Source organism: Sardina pilchardus, chromosome 1 (assembly GCF_963854185.1).
Source record: "Sardina pilchardus chromosome 1, fSarPil1.1, whole genome shotgun sequence".
NCBI classification, from domain to species: Eukaryota; Metazoa; Chordata; class Actinopteri; order Clupeiformes; family Clupeidae; genus Sardina; species Sardina pilchardus.
In genome coordinates, this window is record NC_084994.1 from 30,388,793 (window position 1) to 30,412,696 (window position 23,904).

General features: G+C 41.7%; 2 protein-coding genes across 2 annotated transcripts; both read left to right on the top strand.

Moving 5' to 3' along the window:
* The first annotated feature begins 6,736 nt into the window (after nt 1-6,736).
* On the top strand, nt 6,737-16,899 carry LOC134072541 (microfibril-associated glycoprotein 4-like). The gene is made up of 7 exons (XM_062529319.1): nt 6,737-6,838; nt 6,929-7,060; nt 12,542-12,622; nt 13,003-13,215; nt 13,962-14,058; nt 15,029-15,196; nt 16,514-16,899. The coding sequence occupies exons 2-7, from the start codon at nt 7,052-7,054 to the stop codon at nt 16,765-16,767; spliced, it is 822 nt and encodes a 273-aa protein (XP_062385303.1). The 5' UTR covers nt 6,737-6,838; nt 6,929-7,051; the 3' UTR covers nt 16,768-16,899.
* A 1,180-nt stretch (nt 16,900-18,079) lies between these two features.
* Nucleotides 18,080-22,955, top strand: LOC134087766 (microfibril-associated glycoprotein 4-like). Its single transcript, XM_062541483.1, has 5 exons — nt 18,080-18,155; nt 20,340-20,555; nt 21,188-21,284; nt 21,729-21,896; nt 22,214-22,955. The coding sequence occupies exons 1-5, from the start codon at nt 18,153-18,155 to the stop codon at nt 22,474-22,476; spliced, it is 747 nt and encodes a 248-aa protein (XP_062397467.1). The 5' UTR covers nt 18,080-18,152; the 3' UTR covers nt 22,477-22,955.
* Nucleotides 22,956-23,904: the final 949 nt, after the last annotated feature.

Consider the following 23,904-nt stretch of genomic DNA (forward strand, 5'->3'; position numbering starts at 1 on the left):
TCCAAGGCACTCCATCAAAAATTGAAGGAAAGAATTAAAAAGCTGCTGCAGCTAGCAACGTTTTAACAACACTTTACTAACATTTCCGGAAAGGTACGGACTCGATTAAATTCATTCTGGACTCTCTATCCGACCACATAAAGACGTGGGGATACTTCGGTTTGGCTTTAGGGAACCTCTACTCACTACCACGTAAGTGTAGTGTTGTTTGGAACAGTAGAAGAGGTATAAAAATAGCGTTTTGTAGCGGCGAAAGGACACGCCCCGGTCACTTCCAGGCTAACGAGTTTTGGCTAAAAACGGTGAGCTCGAACTTTCTCAAAATACATCCGAATGACATGATTTTGGTGTCAACTCAACGTATGTATCCCCAATAGTCCGAAAAATTGATCTAAAGTGCATTTCACTCCGGATTATCCCTTTAAGGAAGACGTTCAAGTCCTGAGAGAGAGCCTGGTGGAGAGAATCAAAATGCCTCTGCAGAAGATGCTTGAATGGGAAGGTCTTGTCTCTGGAGCCAAGATAACAGTGTACAAGCAGCAGCTATACTGTAGCCTACAAGCTGGGCAACAGACTGCACGACTGGGTGCGGAGCTGAGGCGGATAGGAGTGGTTAACACAAGTGATGGAGAGCAGAGCGACTCCGGCGAGGAATCAAGGTGAAGCATGTGCGGAAGCATGGCTGCAATTCGGGAAACAGTGAGCGAAGTCCTAGCTAAAGAAGAGGAAGGAATATGTCACTAAAAGCCCTGAAGGAACACGGAATTCGCTTCCAGACTCCACTGACCAGAATGCGTGTTCATCTAAAAACGGGTACAATCACATACTAGTAGAGATTACAATTTAAATAAAAAAACACACGACTGCAAAGGATGCATTACATGTGAAAACATACAAAAAAAATTACCTGCAGGACAGGTAATCTAATATCACTGCATTAACATCAACTCGAATGGAATTATGGGAACACTCAATGCGCTGAAACCTCTTCAACCCTCTGCTGAAACTGCAAGCGTAGATTGCTTGCTTATAAACTCACACTGCGAAGAAACAAAACTTAATTTAGCCTAAGTTATTTAACCGTGCAGAAACCAAATGAAATCATTAATAGCCTATGCATACAATCCCCAATATGCGTGAATTAGGCCGTAAGCCTTTCGTTGTGCAGCCTGCTTACCAACATGGGTGCATGTGTGTTGGACTCAGCACGTTTATCCAAGATCAACGATCTTGAAACGGTCCGTTGTTTGAGTGAGACATCATAATCGTCATGAATGGCATCATGGGAGTTTGTCAGCTAAATGGGCTTTTTTTTCTATGCTGGAGTAAGTGAGAGTGAGAAGGGGAGTGGCTAGAGAGCAGTAAAATTGTATTTTGCTTAATTTAATGGCATGGTATGGCCATGTGGTGGCGATCTCAATAGTTTCGGTTCAAATGTATGACAACCTAGGAAGAACAATGCAGGCGGAGGTAGCTGCGCTCTCTGAGTGCTTTTCTAGTTGTAACATAATATGGTTTGATAAATTGAACAGGCCTGACTTTTCCTTTTTTACAGTGCGCACACACACCTTTCTCTGCAATCCCTATGGGCACAAGTTTGCACATATTAAAAGACCTAAGCCTCCTCAAGAAATAGAGCCTGCTCTGGCCCCTCTTGAAGGCAGCCTCGGTGTTATGCTTCCAGTCTAGTTTATTGTCTATGTGAATCCCCCGATACTTGTAGCTCTCCAGCACCTCCTCCTCTAGCCTGGATGCCAGACCGAAGTTTAGCCCCGCCTCCATTCTTTTTCTGCAGGGAACTTCGGTCTGGCACTGCTCCGTTCAGCTGCTACTATTCGATATACAGATCTGTTCGGACCAATCACATTTCACAGGGCGGGCTTTACGTGATGATTGACAGATGAACAGCAGTGACGTTCACGGCTGCATGCGTCCTCGTTCAACGAGTTGGGTGTAGACCATGTTGGCTTAGGTTGATTTTGATTGCAACAGAAACGCTATGACTATGAATGCATAATTTGTTCATGCAGTTTGGCCTTTCTTTTATCTTAGCTATTGAAACGGAGGTTTTATCACGGATTCGCACAACTATTTCTGAACACTTAGACCAACGAGGATATGTGGGAAAACTTCAGTTTCACTTTCACCAAGTTAAAACAGCATGTTTGGGTGATGTTGTTCCCGTTTGTTTAAAAATGTCTGTTTGCTCGTTGGGTTAACGACACACTTCCCCAGCTGTTCATTGCATACAGTTTGAAGGAATTATTTTTAAAAACGAAGGAGGATGTTTTCCATAGCCTACCCTGCTACATATTTCTGTCTTAGATTTCGCAGATACTGACAGCCAATAACTTGTTCTGTTTGGTTTGGTCTATCCAATGAGTGCAGAGCTATCCCCCCCGCCCTGTATCGGTTGAATCACACCCCATAATCGCAGCTGAATGGAGCAGTTTCAGACTCATATTCTGACAAGAATTGAGTATGATGTCGTCAGGCTACTCCACCTCCTCCCCCAGTATGGAAATTGTGTTAAGCTTAGCCCTGGTCCTCCTGAAGTCCAGCACCATCTCCTTGGTCTTGGCAATATTCAAGAGCATGTGGTTGTTACCACACCACTCCACAAAGCTGTCCACCAGCTTCCTATACTCCGCCTCCTCACCCCCCCTGACACATCCCACCACTGCAGAGTCATCAGAGAACTTCTGCAGATGGCAAGACTCAGAGTTGTACTGAAAGTCAGAGGTGTAGAGTGTGAAGAGGAAGGGGGATACCACCGTCCCCTGTGGTGCTCCTGTACTACTGACCACCTGTTCAGACACACAGCCTCCCAGCCGCACAAACTGTGGCCTGTCTGTGAGGTAGTCCATAATCCAGGAGGTGATGGTTGTGTCCACCTGCATCCTCTGCAGCTTTCCACTCAGCAGCACAGGCTGGATTGTATTAAAAGCACTGGAGAAATCAAAGAACATGATTCTCACTGTGCTGCCTGCTTTGTCCAGGTGGGAATGGGCCCTCTGGAGCAGGTAGATAATGGCGTCCTCCTCCCCCACCTTGTGGCAGTAGGCAAACTGTAAAGGGTCCAGGGAGGAAGTCACCTGCGGTCGTAGGTGGGCCAGGACCAGCCTCTCCAGCACCTTCATGATGTGTGATGTCAGGGCAACCGGTCTGTAGTCCGGTGGAGAGGGCTTCTTTGGGACTGGAACAAGGCAGGAAGTCTTCCACAGCGGCGGCACCTTTCCCTGCTTTAGGCTGAGGTTGAACAGGTGTTGTAGAATCCCACACAGCTGGTCCGCACAGGACCTCAGGACCCTGGGGCTGATGTTATCTGGACCCGCGGTCTTGTTGAGGTGGAGTTTACCCAGCTGCCTCGTCACCTGGTTGCTGGTGACTGACAGAAAGGTTGAAGGGCTTTGGGTGTGGAGGGTGGAGTCCTGGGTGTCTGAGGTGTCATGTGGGGCAAGCACCTGTGTGGGGATGGACAGCGTGGGGTCTGCGGGGCTGGGGGAGGTAGACAGAGGGCTCAGGCCTGCTGAGGCCACCCTCGACCTGGCCTCCTTTCGCCTTAAACCCAGTGATGGTTCTCATGCCATTCCACACCTCTCGCATGTTGTATTGCTGGAGCTTGCCTTCCAGCTTCCTCCTGTATGCCTCCTTACTCTCTCTCAGGCACACCTTCAGCTCCCTCTGCACAGTCCTGAGTTTCTCTCGGTCCCCCTCCCTTAAAGCTCTTTTTTTCCTGTTGAGCAGTCCTTTTAGTTCACTTGTGACCCATTTATTTATTGATCTTATTGTTATTTATTTGTGGTTTTAATGAACAAATGAATAATGAGTAATGCACAAGCATCCCAATGTTCCAAGTACACTACTTGAGCAAATGACAAATAAATACTTGAACTTGAAATGTCAAACGAAACTCGGGACTATAGCCCAATAACTAAAAACAGCCCAAACAAGATTGTTATGATTTCCCAAAACTCGTAATCTCAACATCAGAGAAAAGAATCTGTTCCAACTGGTCTCAGAGAGTCTCACAATGGTGTTTCAGTATTTCAGTGATGAGAAAGTTTGCCTTTGCAAGTTCACAGAGCAAAAGGCGCCAACGACATAAACCAGTCGGACAGGTTACAATGACTTAAAAGACTTAAAATGACCTTATCGGATCATAGTCCTTCAACCTCTATAAGAGGAGATAGGCAAAGATTGTTAAATCAAAAAGAGAGTCGCTGGATACATAGACTTAATGCAATGTATTTTCCAGGTCTTAATGATAATATTGATATGGTTTGTTTTCTTTAAATTGCAACGTGTTTCTGATGACTTCCTGTTTTGATTTGTTTGTTTATTTATTTTTTTTCTTTTGGTTCAGACTCTTTACTTACAGTAATTGAGGCTTATTGGACTGCGCCCACTTTAAGCCTACCGGACTCAATGTTAACGTCTGGACTAGACTCAGCGTTACGAGATGCACTGGACTCTCACTGGACCTGCAGTAAGGGGGCCAAAACAAGCAGTTGGACCCTGGTTTTACAGACACAGGATTATCTGGTTTCTCTGTCTGTGACGCTGTTGGCCCTGTGTGACTGGCGTGCTGCCTTATTACCCTGCATCACTGCTCGGCCTAGAGGAAGAACTCACTTGCAGTATCTGCATGACTACTTTTGAAAACCCAGTTTCTCTCCCCTGTGGTCATAACTTCTGTCAAGGCTGTTTGGATGCGGCCTGGAAAGAAAATGCCCCCCTGGCATGTCCTCAGTGCAGACACAATTACTCTAGCAAACCCGAGCTGAAGAACAACACTGTTCTAAGTGCTATTGTTGCAACCATTAAAACAAAGTCATCTTCATCGGAGTCAGACCATTCCAAAGATGTACCTGTCAAGCAGGAACCAGATGTTAGCAAATGTGATACCTGCAGGGAGGTAAAAGCATTTAAAACCTGCCTTACATGCATGGCCTCTGCTAAGCTATGAAGTATTTTGTTAATACTTTAAAGAGTATCCTCACAGCAGCCACGGTCCCTCTCAGTCCTCTCCTCTCCTCACCCCACTCCCCGTAACCTGAATGGGCAGATGTCTTTGGCCCGGGTCACGCCCCGCACGAGGCCCTGTCCGCCTGATGGAGTTCGGCCAGACGGATGGATGGTGAAGTTTATAGGATGGAAAAATAGTGACACAAACAAAGGGAGCGTGATAGAGGGGAACACACAGAGAAGTGGAGAGGCAAGTGTGTGTGTGTGTGTGTGCGTGTGTGTTTGTGTGTGTGTGTGAGAGTGAGTGGAGGAGTAGAGTGGAGGCAGGGAGAAAAGGTGAAGTGACATCATCAGATATTGTGATGCGCTACAATATGCCTATTAACCTTTCACTGCGTGCATGAGCAAACTCGCTTACTAACTGTTGTTAAATTAGTTTTAGACTGCAGACATAGAAATCAGACTTTAGACTGCTTATCATTCAAATCAGGGCCGTTTAATTCCGTATGGAAAAGTTCCTTTTCACTTATAGGCTGCCTGTAATAGAAACCAGTTCAATCACTCCGATCATCCCTCTCCACAGACATAATATACTTGCTAACAAGGGTCTTTTATGACAATAACAGTCATATGTGCATGAAATGTGTATGTATGCATGCCAATTAGCATGTGGTGATTACTCATGAGAGTGAATGCTGTGCTGGCATTGGGGATTACTGAATTAATTTGTTCATGTCCGTGTGTGTGTGTGTGTGTTTGCAGGCATGCCTGGCGGCAGAGGCGCAGTCCAAGTATGAGCAGGAGGTGCTGCTGCACGCGGTGGACAGGTGTGGACAGGGACAGGTGTGGACAGGGACAGGTGTGGACAGGGATGGACAGGGACAGGTGTGGACAGGGACAGGTGTGGACAGGGATGGACAGGGACAGGTGTGGACAGGGGTGGACAGGTGTGGACAGGGACGGGGTGGACAGGGGTGGACAGGTGTGGACAGGGACGGGGTGGACAGGGATGGACAGGGACAGGTGTGGACAGGGATGGACAGGGACAGGTGTGGACAGGTGTGGACAGGGACGGGGTGGACAGGGATGGACAGGGACAGGTGTGGACAGGGACAGGTGTGGACAGGGACGGGGTGGACAGGGATGGACAGGGGTGGACAGGGACGGGGTGGACAGGGATGGACAGGGATGAACAGGGGTGGACAGGGACGGGGTGGACAGGTGTGGACAGGGACAGGGGTGGACAGGAAAAGACGGTTTGTTACATTTACTAAACCACAAAACGTTAAATGAAACAAGCTAACATTAATCTATCAACACAGACGTTTATATCGATAGTCTGACATTATGATTTATTTGCCTGGGTGTACTGTGGAATGGGTAAGACTGTTTTCAGTGGCAGGCTAGCACATACTGTTGACTTGCGTTAGTCTAGCACCAGCAAATTCTGCAACTAGAAGGACTGGATGAAATGTGCTAAAAATGGTTTGGTCTGTTGCCAGTGACTTGGAGTTTTTGCTTACACATCAGAGGTCTGTGAAAAGCACTGCTTTGAGCCTAACTGTGCATCCAATGACTGGCTCAAAAGAGCCTTCTACTCCAAAATGTAACAATACAGCCAAGTGTTTGGTAGTTCATACACCCACACACATACAGTATCTTTGCTCTTAAGACCCCAAAACACACATACATTTACTTTGTTTAATTACAAATAACTGAGTGGCTTTTATGATCATCAGGTAACTATGCTGTGGAAGAAGATTGACACGGAAGTGCCTGGGCTGTGGTACCCTCACAACTCAGAGGCCGCAGCTTTCCTATACAGCATAATGAATTTTCGACACTGCAGCCACACCGCTGGTTGGTGGAAGTAAGTGGAGTCTCTATCAGCATTAACATACTGTTGTCATGGACGTTATTTCTGTCCTTTGATTGATGTATGATATCTGATTGGCGACAGGTGATTGAGTGCCTGCTGCACAATGCAGTCACACAAACACATCAGAACAGAATATTCATACTGAATCACTATGTCAGTGGCGTTATCCTGAATGGGACCAGGGAGGAAGTGAGGCGTCACACCATGCCCAAGGTAAAATGTATTTGTACTAATATAATGGCTGTCTGATATTGCTTGATAATAATGCGTCAACTTTATTATTGATGTATTACAGATGAAATTTGACAATTATGACGCAATGGTGTCCTTTGTCAATGTAGGTGGCGTGCAATGGAAGCTCCTGGAGAGAACTGTGTTTATGTAACAGTATTATAACAGATTCAGTTGAGGTTTTCAGTAGCCTATGTCTTTACATTATGTACAGTATGCTTCATGTGATTGTAGTACATATGCATTTTTTTTCCAGTTAGCCTATTAGCCTGTTTGATGCTCATTGAGCTCCATGCAAATCAAATAGGCTAATAGGCTAACTGGTAAAAGCACCATGCCAATCTCTAGCTATGGTGAAGGGTATGTGATGTGGGGCTATTTTAATTCCAAAGTCCAAGGGAACTTTGCCAGGAGGCATAGTAATTTCTGGATCCGTGAAATAGCTGGCCTTTAAAAATAAAAACATATAAACAAATCCTCCTGCTCCTATGGGAATTCAACAAAGGGGTCAAATACTTATGCCCCCTGTATTTCAGGAAGAACATTTATTTATTTACGATTCATTCTTCAATCACAAAGAAAATTGGTGTCCTTAAAGGCTGGATGTTATCAAATTTTTTTTTAATTAAAGCATTAAGATGAAATCGAAGCTTGGGGTTAGTGCGGCCCGCACGTATGCATCTGGGCGTTTCATATATGTTTTTAACACTTGTGGGCTACCATAGCTCTGGCTCGTGACAACAACGCGAATTAGCAGTTGTTTACTTGTAACATGTTCCAGCCAACTTCATGCATGTCAAAATAGTAATGTCGGCCCTTGAGGCTAGCCTATTTTAATTGTGATAAACAACGACTCAGGTTAAAACAGACGGTAGTTCCAAGGACGGTGGCAAATCACATTTGTAGCCTACTCTACACCTGCTAGACATCCTATTATTTAAGCACAAATTCGCTGCACAAACCTTTCACCAACTAGCCCCATCATTACGAACTGCACAGGGAAGACGTGCAATTTGTAAAGACGCGGAAGCGATGCAGGGAATAGTTTTGCACAAATTGATGCAGAAATACACCAAATGCTGAAAGAAGTTCACATGTGATGAGGTCTTGGGTCTGTTATTCACATATTTTTAAGTAAAATGTCTGCCTTTTGGAGATTATGATCGATGTATTGACAGTGATCACGGTGCTCAGATCAGATGTAAATTACACACACCTGGATTCATTAGGTAGAGTTGTACACAACCAAGTCGTCATGGATGAAAGCGGATTCATTTTTTATATTTTCCAACTTATTATACGTAGCCGCAGCACAAATACCTGACAGTTTGAGAGAAAGCGTCAGAAAAGGAGGAAACTACTATGTTCAAGTTTTTTCTTCAACACGCATGACACAGCAACGGGCCTGGAGCATGCGCTAAATCAATCAATCAATCACTTCCGTCACTCAGAATTACGTTGCAATTGTTTGTCGCAGTGCAAATGACGAAAGGGGCCCGTTGAAATCCTATTCAAGTGGTTCGACTGTTCAGATTGAGTCATATCCGATAGTACAGTAAGTGATATTGAAACAACCTTCGTATGTGGTGCGAATCAGCATTGGAAAAATCGCATTTCATGCGCCATTGTGCCATTCAGACTACCCAAAATTCAAGCTAGATACAATCCAGATAAGCAAAAAATCGGATTTCGACTGACTGTGAACTAAGCCTTACTTTCTGAGCCCGGGATGTCCACCTCTGTTTATAAACACGTTAAAATGAAAATATTAAATGGTCAAGAAGGGTTCAAACTGTGCTGTGCAACTGTGCCACAATTCTGTCACTCACCTCACCTCAGTGACAGGCTTGTCTGCTCGGTTTGCACGTTTGCCCTCTCCAACACCTCAGAAACACTTCAGGGAAAGCCCCTTTGGTCATAGCAACCATCCATTTAGAACTAGTAACGGCAGTTTATCCTGTAAGTACAGAGTTGATATCTGGCAGAAAGTAATTTTACAATCAAGACAGTTCAGCGATGTAAACGTTTACATTGTAATAGGAAATTGGAAACGGTAGAATAAAACTACATTGCAAATATACAGGTGATGAATACAAACAGGAGATAAGTGGGATAACGGCCTTCGAGGTCGACCTGTTTGATGGAAATAATGGCTAGGCGGAGGCAACTGTTGTTCTGTTCTCCGAGTTCTAAACCTTCACCTAGCCATTATTATCATCGAACAGGTCACCTCGTCAGCCGTTATCCCTTAATTACTAAACTATGCACACACATTTCCAGTTGGCCTCTGGCAGTGGCATTTCTAAGAAGAAAAACAAAAACAACAGGACATCTGATTAATAAATTCCTGTGCTCAGAAGACATTCCTGTGCCTTTTGTCTGAGGTTCATAGACACGCCTGCTGTCCTATCATTTGCAAGCATCTGAAATCTCACACATTGACCGTGAGTCGAACCTCACACGACACGTCCCCTGGCCCTGACACATATTTACTTCCTCTTAATGTTACAATTTAATTATTAAATACAGTTGAACTGACGACAGAATTTGGTAATTGTGCACAGTTTACAGGTTACATGTGCCGTTTCAAGATGCCACATGTACAGTACAAGTTCAAATTGCACAAAGATGCACAAGTTCAAATTTACATATGGCATGGAATGTTTTAGTTGGATTTGGATTTACAGTATTTGGGATTTAGAATCCAGGGTGTTAAAGAATAACTGAACAACCAAACTGTTTTCAGCTATCAACACATCTTGCTTTCTGCCTGATGAATTTATATATCAGTCACTTTAGCTGACACATCACCATGAAGATCTAAGACTCTAGTGTCTTAGTGATGATGAGGATGATGGTGTTGTTAATGTTAATGTTTATGATTACGATAATGACATAAGTATGTGTATGTTAAAGGATGAGAAGAATGAGAACATTTTCTGGAAACGTCTGAACAGTAAATATCAGCTTTGTGTGTCTGAGATCTAGGAGATGTGACTGCTATCAATCAGCACAAAGCACATGCCATGCTGGTCCAGACACAGCACATTCCCTGAGTGATTTATTTTATCAGTATATCTTGGCTTTGGAAGGATGCTTGACAATCTTGTCATACCAGAAAGTATGAAGAAAAAAAAACTACAGGTTACCCTTCACCATAGCTAGAGATTGGCATGGTGCTTTTTCCAGTAGGCCTATTAGCCTGTTTTATGCTCATTGAGTTCAATGCAAACGGGCTAATAGGCCTACTTGAAAAAGCACCATGCCAATCTCTGGTATGCGATGATGTGGGGCTATTTTAATTCCAATAGCCAAGGGAACTTTATCAGGATGCATAATATCCTGGATCCATGAAATAGGTGGCCTTTAGAAATAAAAAATCTGCCTGCCCCTATGTTAATCCTATGTGTTAAATTTCCAAAGGGTTACATAGGGGGTCAAACACTTCCTTCCGCCTTTATTTACAATACATTCTTCAATCACAAAGAAAATTGGTTTGATTTTTACTCAGTTTTTGAATTAAGGCATTAAGATCAGTTGTCAAATGATGATTTTATATTCCTCTTTTTAGGCAACTTTAGCATGGTAGCAAATACATGTTCTCCCCACTGTATCTCTCTAGCTGGTCAATGACATAGTTGTGCTTTTGTTTATAGTTTAGGCGGATGGGCCCTGCTGTGAGGTTGTTTTCTAATATATGAAGCAGCGGTTTGGATCAAAGAATTTACAACAGAGCAGAGTACTGGGTTGGTCCCAGAGAGAAGGAGTCCACAGAGGTCATGGTGATAAGGAACAGGAAAAGACCTTGACCGAGATTCAGTTCACATGGGGGATGGGGTGTAGTATTTATGGGAAAATGTACTAAAAGAAGAACATGCAATTGTACATGGGAGACAAATATCCTTGATTAGTGTTACTGTAGTCACTGTAGTTACTGTAACGCTCTCTGTGGAAGCTCCATCATAAAAGGCCTGGGACATGCAAAAGCACCCAATCAAATATTTTCCTCCAATCTATGCCTGATATTTATGGCCCTGTTGAGAAATCAATAACGGTCAATACCAGGAATTGGTTCAAAAACACATCATGTAGGTGGAGCGATCAGGAAACCATAAGGAAGAACTGTAGAGGAACTCTTCAGACATTCACATACTAACTATTCAACTTAGAACAGCTCTCTCCTCAGTAAAAAGGCAACAAGTTCTTCTTGACCTTCTAAGTAAGTTTTTTTGACCATATATCGTTGGTGAATGTAGTTTTGTGAAATGTTGGTTTGTTTTTCCATGATTAATTTTAAAATTGACCACACATACTACATCATTTACAGTACTTACTTTCTATACTCTTAATGATAACCATTACAATAACTAGATGCACCACAAAGCGGTACACAATATGACTGCCGCTCAGTCCTGCACATTCTCTCTGCAAAAATATATCACGCTTGTCAATTTGTGTGTGCATATGTGTGCGCTTGCTTTTGTGTATGTGTGCTTCTCTGTCTGTGAGTTTTCCCTTGTGAGTGTGTGGTGGTGGTAATGGGTTTGTGTCTGTCTGTGTGTGTGTGTGTGTGTGTGTGTGTGTGTGTGTTATGTCTTTATGTGTATATGTTCACTTGTGAGTATTTGTGTGTGTAGGTAATGGAATGTGTGTGTGTTTTTTTATGTGTGTGTGTGTGCGTGTTTTTGTGTGTGAGGGTGTGTGTGCATGCGTGTGCGCGTGATTGTGCATGTGTTTGTGTACGTTTTAATGTGTATGTGTGTGCATGCAGGTATGTGTGTGTGTGCTTATGAATTACTGTCTACTGTGTGTGTATTTATGTGTGTGAGTGAGTGTGTGCGCTAGTCTGTGTTTGTGTGTGTGCGTGTGATCCTGCATCTGTGTGTGACAGTCATCCAGCTACCCTTCCCTCAACACCACCATCTGCAGGCCGATGGGTGTACGTACGGTCACTAAATGGACACAAATGTATTTCTTTTATAGCCCCCCATGGATGAAATTCCACAAAACTTGGCAATCTCCCAGAGGGTGTCAGGTTAATCATACACATGAAATGTGGTGCAGTTCATAACATCTCATCTGAGTACAAAGCAGTATAATATTGCATAATTTTTTACTATGGGGGTGCAAATCACAAATGACTAGTTATAAGGTCAGTTGATTTTGGCTCTTGAGACCAACATACCATAAACATTTCGTCATCCTTGGTGTAAAAGTCTCCTGGGGCTACATGCCCACCATGTTTCACGTGCCCCGGTGTTACGGTGTCCCGGGAATCGTTAACCAAAAATTCAGGAAGTAGATGACTGGAAAATATATATATATTTATAAAAAAAACTTTGACCTGAACTATATGACCACTACGCTAGCAGCAGTCATAATAACTGTGACCTTGAAATTAATAAAAAAATTAAATATGTTCATAGGGTATTAATACTCTATCAATTTTTCTTATCTCCACAGGAATCTCACAACACCGTGGTGGTCAGTCCATGTGATTTTGTCCCAGAGACTCAAAGCTGTTTGGATAAAGGCGAAATGCAGGTTAGCATCTTCTCGCTTTCATGAAGAATTCTCTTTTCTCTCTCTATATATATATTTTGCATTCATAATTTCTGACAAGGGTCCAGAATACAAGATGCAAAATGCAAAAAAAAAAAAAAAAGCAGAAATATTGAGAAATTATTACTTTGTATTTTGTGTTTTGTAATTGTCTTGTAAGTGACCATGGGTGTCTGGAAAGGCGCTATATAAGTAAAATGTATAATAATATTATTATTATTATTATTATTACAAATGGCATGCTGCAAGCACATGACATTTAATACTTTCATACTCCTGACTAAGGCCTACAGACTACAATCTGGGAATTCTCTCACACACTTCTCTCTCTCTCTCTCTCATCCTCCCCCTCTGATCACCAGGTTTGCTGGATCATAGCTCTAATCCTACCCCTAGTGGTCAACTCAGTCACTGCTGAGGGTAGGCTGCCAACCAACTGTGAGGACATCTTCAAAGCTGGCCACACCCTCAACAGTGTGTACACCATCTACCCCACAGGGCCTAGCGTACCTGTGCAGGTGTACTGCGACATGGGCTGTGACAACAACCATGTCCATGACGAAGGCAGGTGGACGGTGAGTGAAACAAGATATCAGGTTCATTTCATTTAAAGAGAAATGTTCTCGTTTTTTGTTTAGACAGACGGAGTCTGACTACAGTATAGGTGGAAGCGAGACAAAAAAAGACATACCAGCATTCCAATGACTCCAACGCTGTTCAGTTACTCTAAAAAAAAAATACCTGCATAGTTCCACTGCAGCGTTGCAGCGCGGCACCTGTCTAGCTGAACTTGATGCATGTTAGACGTTTGTACAGTGCAAACATGCGCTGTGTTAAGTCCAGGATGCATCACATGCAGCCAGATCTGAGTGCAGTCCAAAGCGCCTAACATGTCCCTTCTTGTTTTTGCATTTAGCATACAATTTACTTCAAACCGCAAATGTACATTTTCCTTTCCATTTTTGTGTGGAGATCCTCAAGTAACTTGAGTTGTATTCAGTTTCTATATTCTAACTGATTGCATTTTCAAAGAAACAACACCATGTTCCAATTAAGTAATGAGCCCCGACAGACAGTAGGGCTAGGCTGTTCAGATGGTAACTTGGGGACAAAAATGAAAAATGAATAAAAACAAATTTTAAAGATCTCATAAAGTAAACAAACAAAAGTGAACATACAATAAGTTATACTGATATACAGTAAGCCTATATTTTCATGTTTGAAAAAAATGGTATTACAGTAAACAGGGTGGGCATAAAGATTCCTCTATTGATGTAGAAGATGGGGTTTTGATATGAGGGTCTTGCTCTCTATTGTGCAGGTGATCCAGAGGAGAATGGATGGCACAGTGAACTTCTACAGGCCCTGGGATCAGTACAAGATCGGATTTGGGAACCAGGATGGAGAATACTGGCTGGGTAAGCATGAACACACACACACACACACACACACACACACACACACACACACACTGGCAAGATAATGGACGCACCTGAATCCAAATACTTTTTTTTGGAAAAAATACAGATAAAGAACAGGGGCCGGATTCACGAAGCCTTCTTAAGACAAAAATACTTCCTAAGTGGTGCTTTCTTAACAAATGGCATTCTTGAAAACAAAGATCTAAAAAGTATTCTTAATTTTCCTCACAACTTTAAGACAACCCTGCACCTGTCTTAAAAACTTTACAGTGTCAAGTCGGGCCTCTTATACATGTAGTCATAAATATAAACACATTTACCAGTTTTAGACATCTCGTTTGAAATATCAGCCTTTATTATGTGTACTCACGATATATAAGCCAATCATTTATTATTGCTAATTTTAGCTTACTGCTATTGCTTTCAGTAGCTCAGTCCTCTGTCTGAAAACTCGCATAGCCCGAAGGGTTCCTGGCAGCACTTGGCGCACGTCGACATCAGAGTAGAACACGTTTCTTTTCTTAAACAGCTAAAGTCCATGGAAATGGCAGTATTTTCTAGTAAAACGGCAAATTTCAAGAAAGTAAGCCTACCGTTTCAAAGTTAAGATAACCGGGAGTGCTTGAAGGCATGACTTTTTCCTCTTAGCAATGGTTGCCACTTGTAAACAAAACTCTAACGTTTGATCGCGTTTAGTGTAACGAATGGTGCAGGCATTCTTATCTAAGTTCGTAAGTGGGAAAACTAAGTTCCTAAGAAATACGACAATTCTTAAGAAGATATTGTTGAATATATATATAGCATTTAAGAACAATCTTAAGGACTTCTTATTTATTTTCTTAGGGATCCATTTAAGATTTATCTTAAGATTGTTTTCGTGAATCCGGCCCCAGATACTGTACACCCCTACAATATAGGCACTACAAACACTTCTCACTCTGTGTCCCGATGATGTGTGAACGCTCAGGACTGGAGTGGCTCCACCAGCTCACCAGGAAGAAGAGGTACGAGCTGAGGGTGGACATGGAGGACTTTGGGGGGGGGCAGGTCCACGCCCAGTACTCCTCCTTCTCTGTGGCCTCTGAGGCCAACGGCTACCAGCTGCAGGTGTCTGGATACATAGACGGAGGAGCAGGTGTGCATTGGTGCACACGCAGACACACACACACACACACACACACACACACACACACACACACACATATACACACTCTCTTACAGTTTTTGCCCGTTGCTTGAACAAATTTTGCAAAACTTCGCTCACTCTGCCAAAACTCTACACACAAGTAAACATAACACAACACTAGGAAATACCTTTCACATCTATGCCAAATTAAAACTCTTCTATCAGTCCCTAAACTCTGCTATCAAAACCTAACAATTCTTTGTCAAGATGTAACTATGGTGACAAAATGAACACACTTACATCATATGCATAAACTTTCAGATCAGGAGGAACACACTAGTCTACTTTATATAAAACACCTTGCTTGAATACATTTTGCCAAACTTCGCTCATTGGGCCAAAACTATACACACAAGTAAACATGACACAACACTGGGAAATATACCATTCACATCACCATTAACAATGGCTAAACTGAGGGCTTTTTGTAGCTGGCTAAATGGTATTCTGTTTTGCAAGTAAGTGCCTTCAAGTGTGTATTTGAGTAGTTGCAATTACCCAATGTGTTTTGTATTTTGGGTATGTATTTTCCGATTGGCACCCTGAGATTTGTTTTTGAACAAAGTGTCTTATGTATGAAATAGAGTGTATGCAGGACCAAGTGTTTTGCATAAAGGAGTACAGTAAGTGTGTTGCAGAGTTGCAACTAGAGTGCAAAGCAGCACTTTTGCTTAAGGCAGTGTTTTTCAACCACTGTGCCGCGGCACACTAGTGTGCCGTGACACATTGTTAGGTGTGCCGTGAGAAATGATCCAATTTCACCTAATTGGTCTAAAAAAGAGTGAATAGAAAGAATTTTCTTTGTGTTCATTTGATTCCTATTCAAGACATTTTGACAAGAATGACTTGATATCGAATTTTGACAAGAATGACTTGATATCGAATAAATTTCATTTTATTTAAAATTTTCGGCTGGTGGTGTGCCTCAGGATTTTTTCAATGAAAAAAGTGTGCCTTGGCTCAAAAAGGTTGAAAAACACTGGCTTAAGGTATAGGTACAAGTGTTTGAATATACTGTAGTAACGAAAGCTTCAAGTTGTGTTACTTTAGTCTAAGCATGTGTTCAAGTAACGGGCAAAAACTGTAAAATTACCCACACACACACACACACACACACACACACATACATACACACACACACTCACTCACTCAGTCCAATCAATGATAATATTAGCAAATAAACTTCGGTCCTCAAAAATGTAGAATCAGCTTTATGAAAATGCAACACTGGAAATTAAATGTGCAGTTATTTCTTCCATCCACTAGGTGATGCCCTCGTTTATCACAATGGAAGGAAGTTCACTACCTTCGACAGGGACCAGGATCTGTCCTCCTCTGAGAACTGCGCTCTGTTTTACTTTGGGGCCTTCTGGTACAACAACTGCCACCACACCAACCCCAACGGGCTCTACATGTGGGGCGCCCACAGTCGCTATGGCCACGGGGTCATCTGGCATCAGTGGAAAGGGTTTCATTACTCCCTGAAATCCATCACCATGAAGATCAGACCAGTGTCTTAGTGATGATGAGGATGATGATGATGGTGGTGGTGTTAATGTTGATGTTTATGATTATGATGACACCGTATGTGTATAAGTTCATAAGGGTAGGAGCAGGCTTCCCTCAAGAGTTATATTATTTTTAGAGTGTTGACCAAATTGTAAGATACAACTGAAAAACAGGAAAAAAGGCCTCACTATTAGACTGTTGCTTTCAAATAAAATTGCAATGGTACATATGGAACATATCGGTTTTCTTTTATGAGCAAATATTGGCCACTCATTATGGAGTTCATTCAAGCCAAATGTCCATGTGTGGAGAGATTTTGCATGCATCACTTTATCAGTATGGATTCATAACAGTCTGTGTGCATTAGAAATACTTCAGAGCCCTCCAGCAAACATCATCAAGATTTCAATCATGTATTCCAATTCCTTCCTTTATTGACGTATTGTATGTGATCAAATGTATGCCTTGATGAATAACTAGGCTAGTTGTTGGATTGTGTTGCTCACCTCCTCCTTCAACTGGGATTTGGGTTGAGGGCTGAAGTCCTATTCCTGAGGCTTAATCTAGGGCACTTCAGTTATGAAACCAGTTCTTAACTGGTGCATTGCATAGACTAACATTTTATCTTGCATACAGTATAGCCTATAGGCTACAGAAGTTGATTGCACTTCTCTGCAGACCTTCTACATTACGTTGATCTGATCACCCATGGCAATACATGTGGAATGTTAAATAAAACAACACAAACACATCTTATTGAAAATTGTCTTGATATTACAACCAGGTTAAAATAAAATCTGCTGGTATTTTTTATTAGCAGCTAGCTAGCTAGACTGTTGTATCATGACATCAAGTGTCAGTCAATAATACCTTTCTTTTGGAAAAACTGAGTGACTATCGTCACCCTTTTTACTCATCCTGCTCTTTCTCCTTGCGTTTTTGATACCCGGACTCGTGCTTGGCAACTTCTAAAATGCATTACCCCACCATAATTGGGGGTATGCTCATAGTTAGAATTACGGGTGGTACTGGGGTACTGCGGAATCCTACACCCGTTTTTTTTTTTTTTTTTTTTAGCATCTGATGTGTCTCGAGCATACATCTCTCTCATTTCATTTCATTAGTTCAATACCACCAACTGAGGCACAAAGTAGAATGAACATGAAGTAAGGTCACCTCTCATGGTGTATTTACCCTGTGTACAGCCATAATATGGGTACTTGACATTGCTTGGTTAACAGTGCATATGTTTACTATACATATTAAACTCTGAAGCCTTAATGGTAAATACAGGCATGGTGACTCTTCTTTTCTCTGCTGGCATTTGGTGTGAGAGACGCTTTGGTGTCATACACGTTTTTCAGTTAGGCGGCTATACCAGCAATTTACATCCAACATGGTGAGTCTCCAACTGCTTTAACTTTACTTTTATTCTGTTAGTAGTAGTAGCATATGGAGATCAGCATCAGAATCCACTTTTATTCGCCAAGAAATTTCATACTTCTACAGCAGTAGGCTAGACCAGTGGTTCTCAAAGTGGGGTCCGTGACCCATAGCCAAGGGGTCCGCGAAATAATTTGCTTGAAATTATAAAGTTAACATTTTAGATAGGGCTGTCAAAATAATTGATTAATTTAGATTAATTAATTTGAGATAAAATAACTGATTAAAAAAAATAACGCAGATTAATCGATGACCTTTGACCAGGAGCCATTCTAGTCAGTAACCATTAGACCGTAAAATGGGGAGACGAGAATGTGCTGCCTGGATCATAGATTGGAACATTTACTTAAAAAACTAAAACTAAAAGCAGCCTGACAGTGTTAAAAAGAAAGTGTTGATTAAAACAAAGTCCTCTGCAATGTCTGCAGCACAGAATTTGCATATCAAGAGTTTGTCAACTCTTAAGTACCACATTACTGCAAAGACATACTGTTGACATTGCGATTTTGCGATTACATTTTATATGCGATTAATTTAGATTAATTAATTACAGAGTATGTAATTAATTAGATTAAAATGTTTCATCGATTGACAGCCCTAATTTTAGATGATGCTCTTTTCACCCATAAAACAAGCAAATTGTGTCTATTTGGTCCTACCCACATTAACTTGGGATAGTAGACCCGGCCACAACTTTAGAGAATACGAATGGTTAACTGTTACGGTTACAAGGGGGTCCTCGGAAAATGTTATCTCCTAAAAGGGGTCCTTGGAACAAAAACATTGAGAACCCCTGGGCTAGACAGTGGCAATGTATAGACAGTATACACATGTTACAGTGAAAAAAAACAAAAAAAACACAATAAACAAATATCATACCGATAACAGTATACTGGATGTCAAAACAACGTACATGTACACAGAATATGTCAGATGTTCAAAATATTTTCTTGCAGACATCATCACTAACTAAATCTACCAGGGTGACATTTTAGTTTAGGGAACACATGTTCACCAGTTTTCATTGATCAATTTCTAATTCTTAATCAATATGTCATGTATTCTTGGTAAATCCATAATAAACAAATAGTTGATCTTCATATTTATGTACTGATATAGAGTATGAATCAAAGTAGAGTTTATATAATACACTGTCTGAATATGTGACTGATAATGAAACAATACTAACATGAAGCGGTATTAAAAGGCTAAGTTTCTATTTGCATACTGTACACACTAGATTAATAACCTTATGCCTACCACATACATAAAGATAATCAGGCTGATTTTTCCCCGATTTCCCCCCTTCTGACCAAAGACAGAAAACGGCCTATTATCTTAACGTATTAATGATTCCATACATTTAATTGTTACCCCTATAGTTTAGAGAGAGAGAGAGAGAGAGAGATAATTTGGCAGGGATCAAAGCCATCGATATCTCAAAGTTGCGACACTACCATCGACTCCCGTGTACAAACAATGGCGGCACATCCGGTATGGTCGTTGAAAGGAACTATTCCATAGAGAATGAATGAATATCTCAGGTGTTACAATAAGACTTTTCTACATGACTTATGGTCGTGTGCATAATAATGCATTTTCATTTAGTAAAATATGTATGTGGAAAAGCAGTTTATAGTCATTTCCATTGAGTATTTACCGTAAATATTAATGCGATCGCTGCTGTCAATCCCGTAGTAAACCAGGGATCAAGGGAACTACTGAGGCTACCCACTAACCACGTGACCGCTCTAATCTGGCTTTAACATGGAAATCAACGGCTGTCACAACTTTGAGATATCGATGGCTTTGGCAGGGATGTCAATTGGGCCGGGATACCTGGAGGGAGTGAGGAAAGGAACAATTGAACAAATAAGTGAATATCAAAGTCATGCAGCAGTTATGAATAAACAGTTAAAATGTCATAACTTAGTCTAAGTGCTGGGCTTCTCAAACGACTCAGGCCTAGGGCCCAGTCATGTCAGAATTGGAGTTTACAGGGCCCACCCAGACAATGTTGAGCTCTGGTAAAACGTTCCACCCCACCCCCCATCAAACTAGCCTGTATACTGTAGGTGTGTTAAATAATACTATTAGACAGATTCTGCATGGATTCTTGCATGCTTTTATTTCCCTGCAGCTCCAATGCCTCTTAGCTCTTTTGCTTCCCCTGGTGGTGAGCTCACACCCCGTCGGTCGAAGCCTGCTGCCCTTGGACTGTGAGGACATCTACCAAAATGGATCAGTGCATAACGGGGTTTACACCATCTACCCGACAACCGCCGACAAGCCTGTGGAGGTGTACTGTGACATGGGGTGTACAGAGGACGAGAACCACGAGGACGGGCAGTGGACGGTCAGTAAGCTTCCTGTCTGTATGTCAGTGGACTCAAACACATGCATAGCCTACTTGAAATACATAATCTCTACACTTTTAATGAAGTGAAATCTTAGTTAATTCCATGCAATATGTCAATATTTGTATCCTCTTTATACAATGAGCCCTAAGTCTTCATTCCAAAACAAAATATTTTCTAAATATACACAAATCTTTTGTAGTGTAAACACTGATCCCTTATCACAAAATCCTGTAGGATTTCGATCAGATTTTGTAAACAAAATCCTATAGGATTCCTACAGGCTTGTCCAAAACAAATCCCAAAATCTGATTGGAATCCTATAGAATTGTTAATCCGTCAGGATCCCCATACTATACAGTAGGATCCTTGAAATGCTATAAGGGACCTTTTTGACGTGATCTGATGCATTCCCTACGGGAAGTTTGATTACATGTGACATCAACAACTCTGGCAGTACATTGTGGATGCATGTGCAAACCACAAAGTTTTTTGATCAGATCACCCAAAACACATTTTAAAAACAAATGTAAACAGACCATATAACATAATATGATGGTATCTCTTATTCTACCGTGTAAAACTAGTTGGCTTGATCACTTCACTGTCATGCCTCCTACTTTTTCTTCAGGTGATCCAAAGAAGAATGGATGGCACTGTAAACTTCTACCGGCCCTGGAATCACTACAAGAGGGGCTTTGGGAACAAGAACGGCGAGTACTGGCTCGGTAAGCACACTGCAGTTTTCACTCTCAGAGTTATGGAGCGGGTTGTTGAGCGGGATTTATTTTTACAGTTCCATTTGCATTGCATATCATGCGGGATAATGTGACGTTTGTTGGGATTGGTTGTATTGGAACACCCAACATTTAAAAAAAAAAAAAATACACCCCAGATTAGGATCACCACTCCTTTCAGTACTCCCCAGGAATCTCCTTCTTAATCCACTTTGTTTGTTTCCAGTTCATGGAGGCAAGGTTGTGTACAAAGACAGTCTATTTGTTTTTTCCAATGTACTCAGAGAATGGAGATCCAGCAGAAAAGTTTTCTTACTATATAGATAAGAAACGTTTAGAGGTCACTTCTTAGCCCTTTAATGAAGCAGAGCGAGTTATGAAATCTAGTCAGCAGTCCTGAATCCCTGACACGCATGAATTTCCTCACATCTGCAGGTCTGGAGAATATTTTCAGACTCACCTGGAGAGGTAAGTACGAGCTGCGGGTGGACATGGAGGACTGGGAGAGAGGCAGCGTCTACGCCCACTATCCGGCCTTCTCCATCGACTCGGAAGATGAGGGCTACACACTTCGCTTGAGCGGATACGTCGATGGTGGAGCGGGTGAGTTTGGGATTCTTCAACCAGTTTAAGTCAGATTTTTCCCCTTATGTATGCATCCTGAATATTTTCTTTTATGTAACATCAAATATGAATATTTTTTTTTATCATTTGTCATTTGTAGTGTTTCTAAAAATGAAGTACCTCGATGACTAACTGATGGTTGACTGCATAGATTAAAATAGCTTTACGCTTATACCAAGTAACACAATAAACAAACTGTTTACATATACATAAGCTATATATTATCCATCTATGCGGAGGAGAACATACAGAGGAAAAACATTTTTTAAATGAGTTTTGTAAATGTGTCCTCTTAGGTGATTCTCTGCAACGAGTGAATGGAATGAAGTTCTCAACCTACGACAAAGATCAAGACATTTATGGCAACAACTGTGCAGAGATGTACCATGGTGGCTTTTGGTATAACAACTGCCATTACGCTAACCCTAATGGGTTGTACAAAGGGAAGGGACGAGTGGCAAGCTATACAGGAATCATGTGGTACCACTGGAAAGCCAATTATTACTCTCTGAAGTCCATCACGATGAAAATCAAGAGGGTGTCTTTGTCCGTGGAGTGATTTGTCATCTCTCTCCCTCTCTAAGACCTCAGTTTTAGCTGTGCTTCTTGGCCAGCCGATAAACATCCTAGCAACTGGTTAAAGTGTAACTTCACCCCATAACTCCACCCACTTCACTTGTGAAACACAATTTTTGTCAATATTAACCCTGGTAATAGTGTAGGTCACCACTTATGAGTAATTTCAATCAATCAACAGCTCAAAAAACATATTTTAGGGTGCAGTTACACTTTAAGAGATTTAAATAGCAAAGGTTAAACTTTGCCGTAATAACTAGGATAGCCCGTAGCTATACTTAACTCACATTCATGTTCCCGAGACACAAACCTGTGAAATGCATTACCTATTTACCATCGATTATCATTCCAGTGCGGTGAATGTGTGCAAAACACATCAGAGGCTTCTCTCCCTCACTCTCTAGAATCAAATCGCAAGATGTACATTAGTAAAACCATTAAAGGGTCGTTTTTTCTGTTAAATTTACGTCTGTTTATTTGTTTGTTTGCCAACTGCATTACATCAAAGAGACAACATATGTTGAAGTGATATAGTTTCCTACAACTTTAGATTTTCTTCAGCACTTCAAACAGATAACTATACCGATGCAAAATGCTGTTGCATTTCAGAAAAACTAGGGTGTTTCCCAAAACAGGTTATGCATCCCCTTGTGGGATAAGTGTTGCAGATGACACTTTTCAAAAAATATATATTTTAAAACGTACAGCAAGATACATGGCCGGAAACATAAAACAGTGATCAAATAGCAGGATCATTGTCATTACTATTTGTAGACAAAACAAATCTGCAAGGTGTCCCTCTGTTTTTGGAGAAAGAAACCAGAAAAGTATGAAGGCACAGTAGCAACATTCTCTGTCCAGATGTACTTTAGAGTAGTGTAGCAACACACCCCAGAGGTCAGTTGCTCATGAGGAGTTACTCATGTCTGAGGATGCTATGCATCCTGGTCCTCATAGAACACACATTACACAGGAATAGAGCTCAAACCAGTTCTTCTAGAAATAGAACTAAAATGCTGTTTTGTTTGACCTTCAAGACCACTACAAGTGCCATCATTAAGACCTGACCACATACAATAGAATAGAAAGGGGAACATGCAGGATAGATGGGAACATGCAGTATAAAGGGGAACATACAGTATAGATGGGAACATGCAGTATAGAGGAACATCCAGTACAGAGGGGAACATACAGTATAGAGGGGAACATGCAGTATAGATGGGAACATGCAGTATAGAGGAACATCCAGTACAGAGGGGAACATACAGTATAGAGGGGAACATGCAGTATAGATGGGAACATCCAGTACAGAGGGGAACATACAGTATAGAGGGGAACATGCCGTATAGAGGGGAGCATCCAGTATAAAAGGGAACATCCAGTATAAAGGGGAACATGCAGTACAGAGGGG

What these genes read in the sequence shown, in the direction of transcription:
- LOC134072541 (XM_062529319.1), top strand. An exon ending in TGGATAAAGGCGAAATGCAG is followed by an intron (nt 12,623 to 13,002) that starts GTTAGCATCTTC and finishes TCTGATCACCAG; the next exon opens with GTTTGCTGGATCATAGCTCT. An exon ending in ATACATAGACGGAGGAGCAG is followed by an intron (nt 15,197 to 16,513) that starts GTGTGCATTGGT and finishes TCCATCCACTAG; the next exon opens with GTGATGCCCTCGTTTATCAC.
- LOC134087766 (XM_062541483.1), top strand. An exon ending in ACGAGGACGGGCAGTGGACG is followed by an intron (nt 20,556 to 21,187) that starts GTCAGTAAGCTT and finishes CTTTTTCTTCAG; the next exon opens with GTGATCCAAAGAAGAATGGA. An exon ending in GAACGGCGAGTACTGGCTCG is followed by an intron (nt 21,285 to 21,728) that starts GTAAGCACACTG and finishes TCACATCTGCAG; the next exon opens with GTCTGGAGAATATTTTCAGA.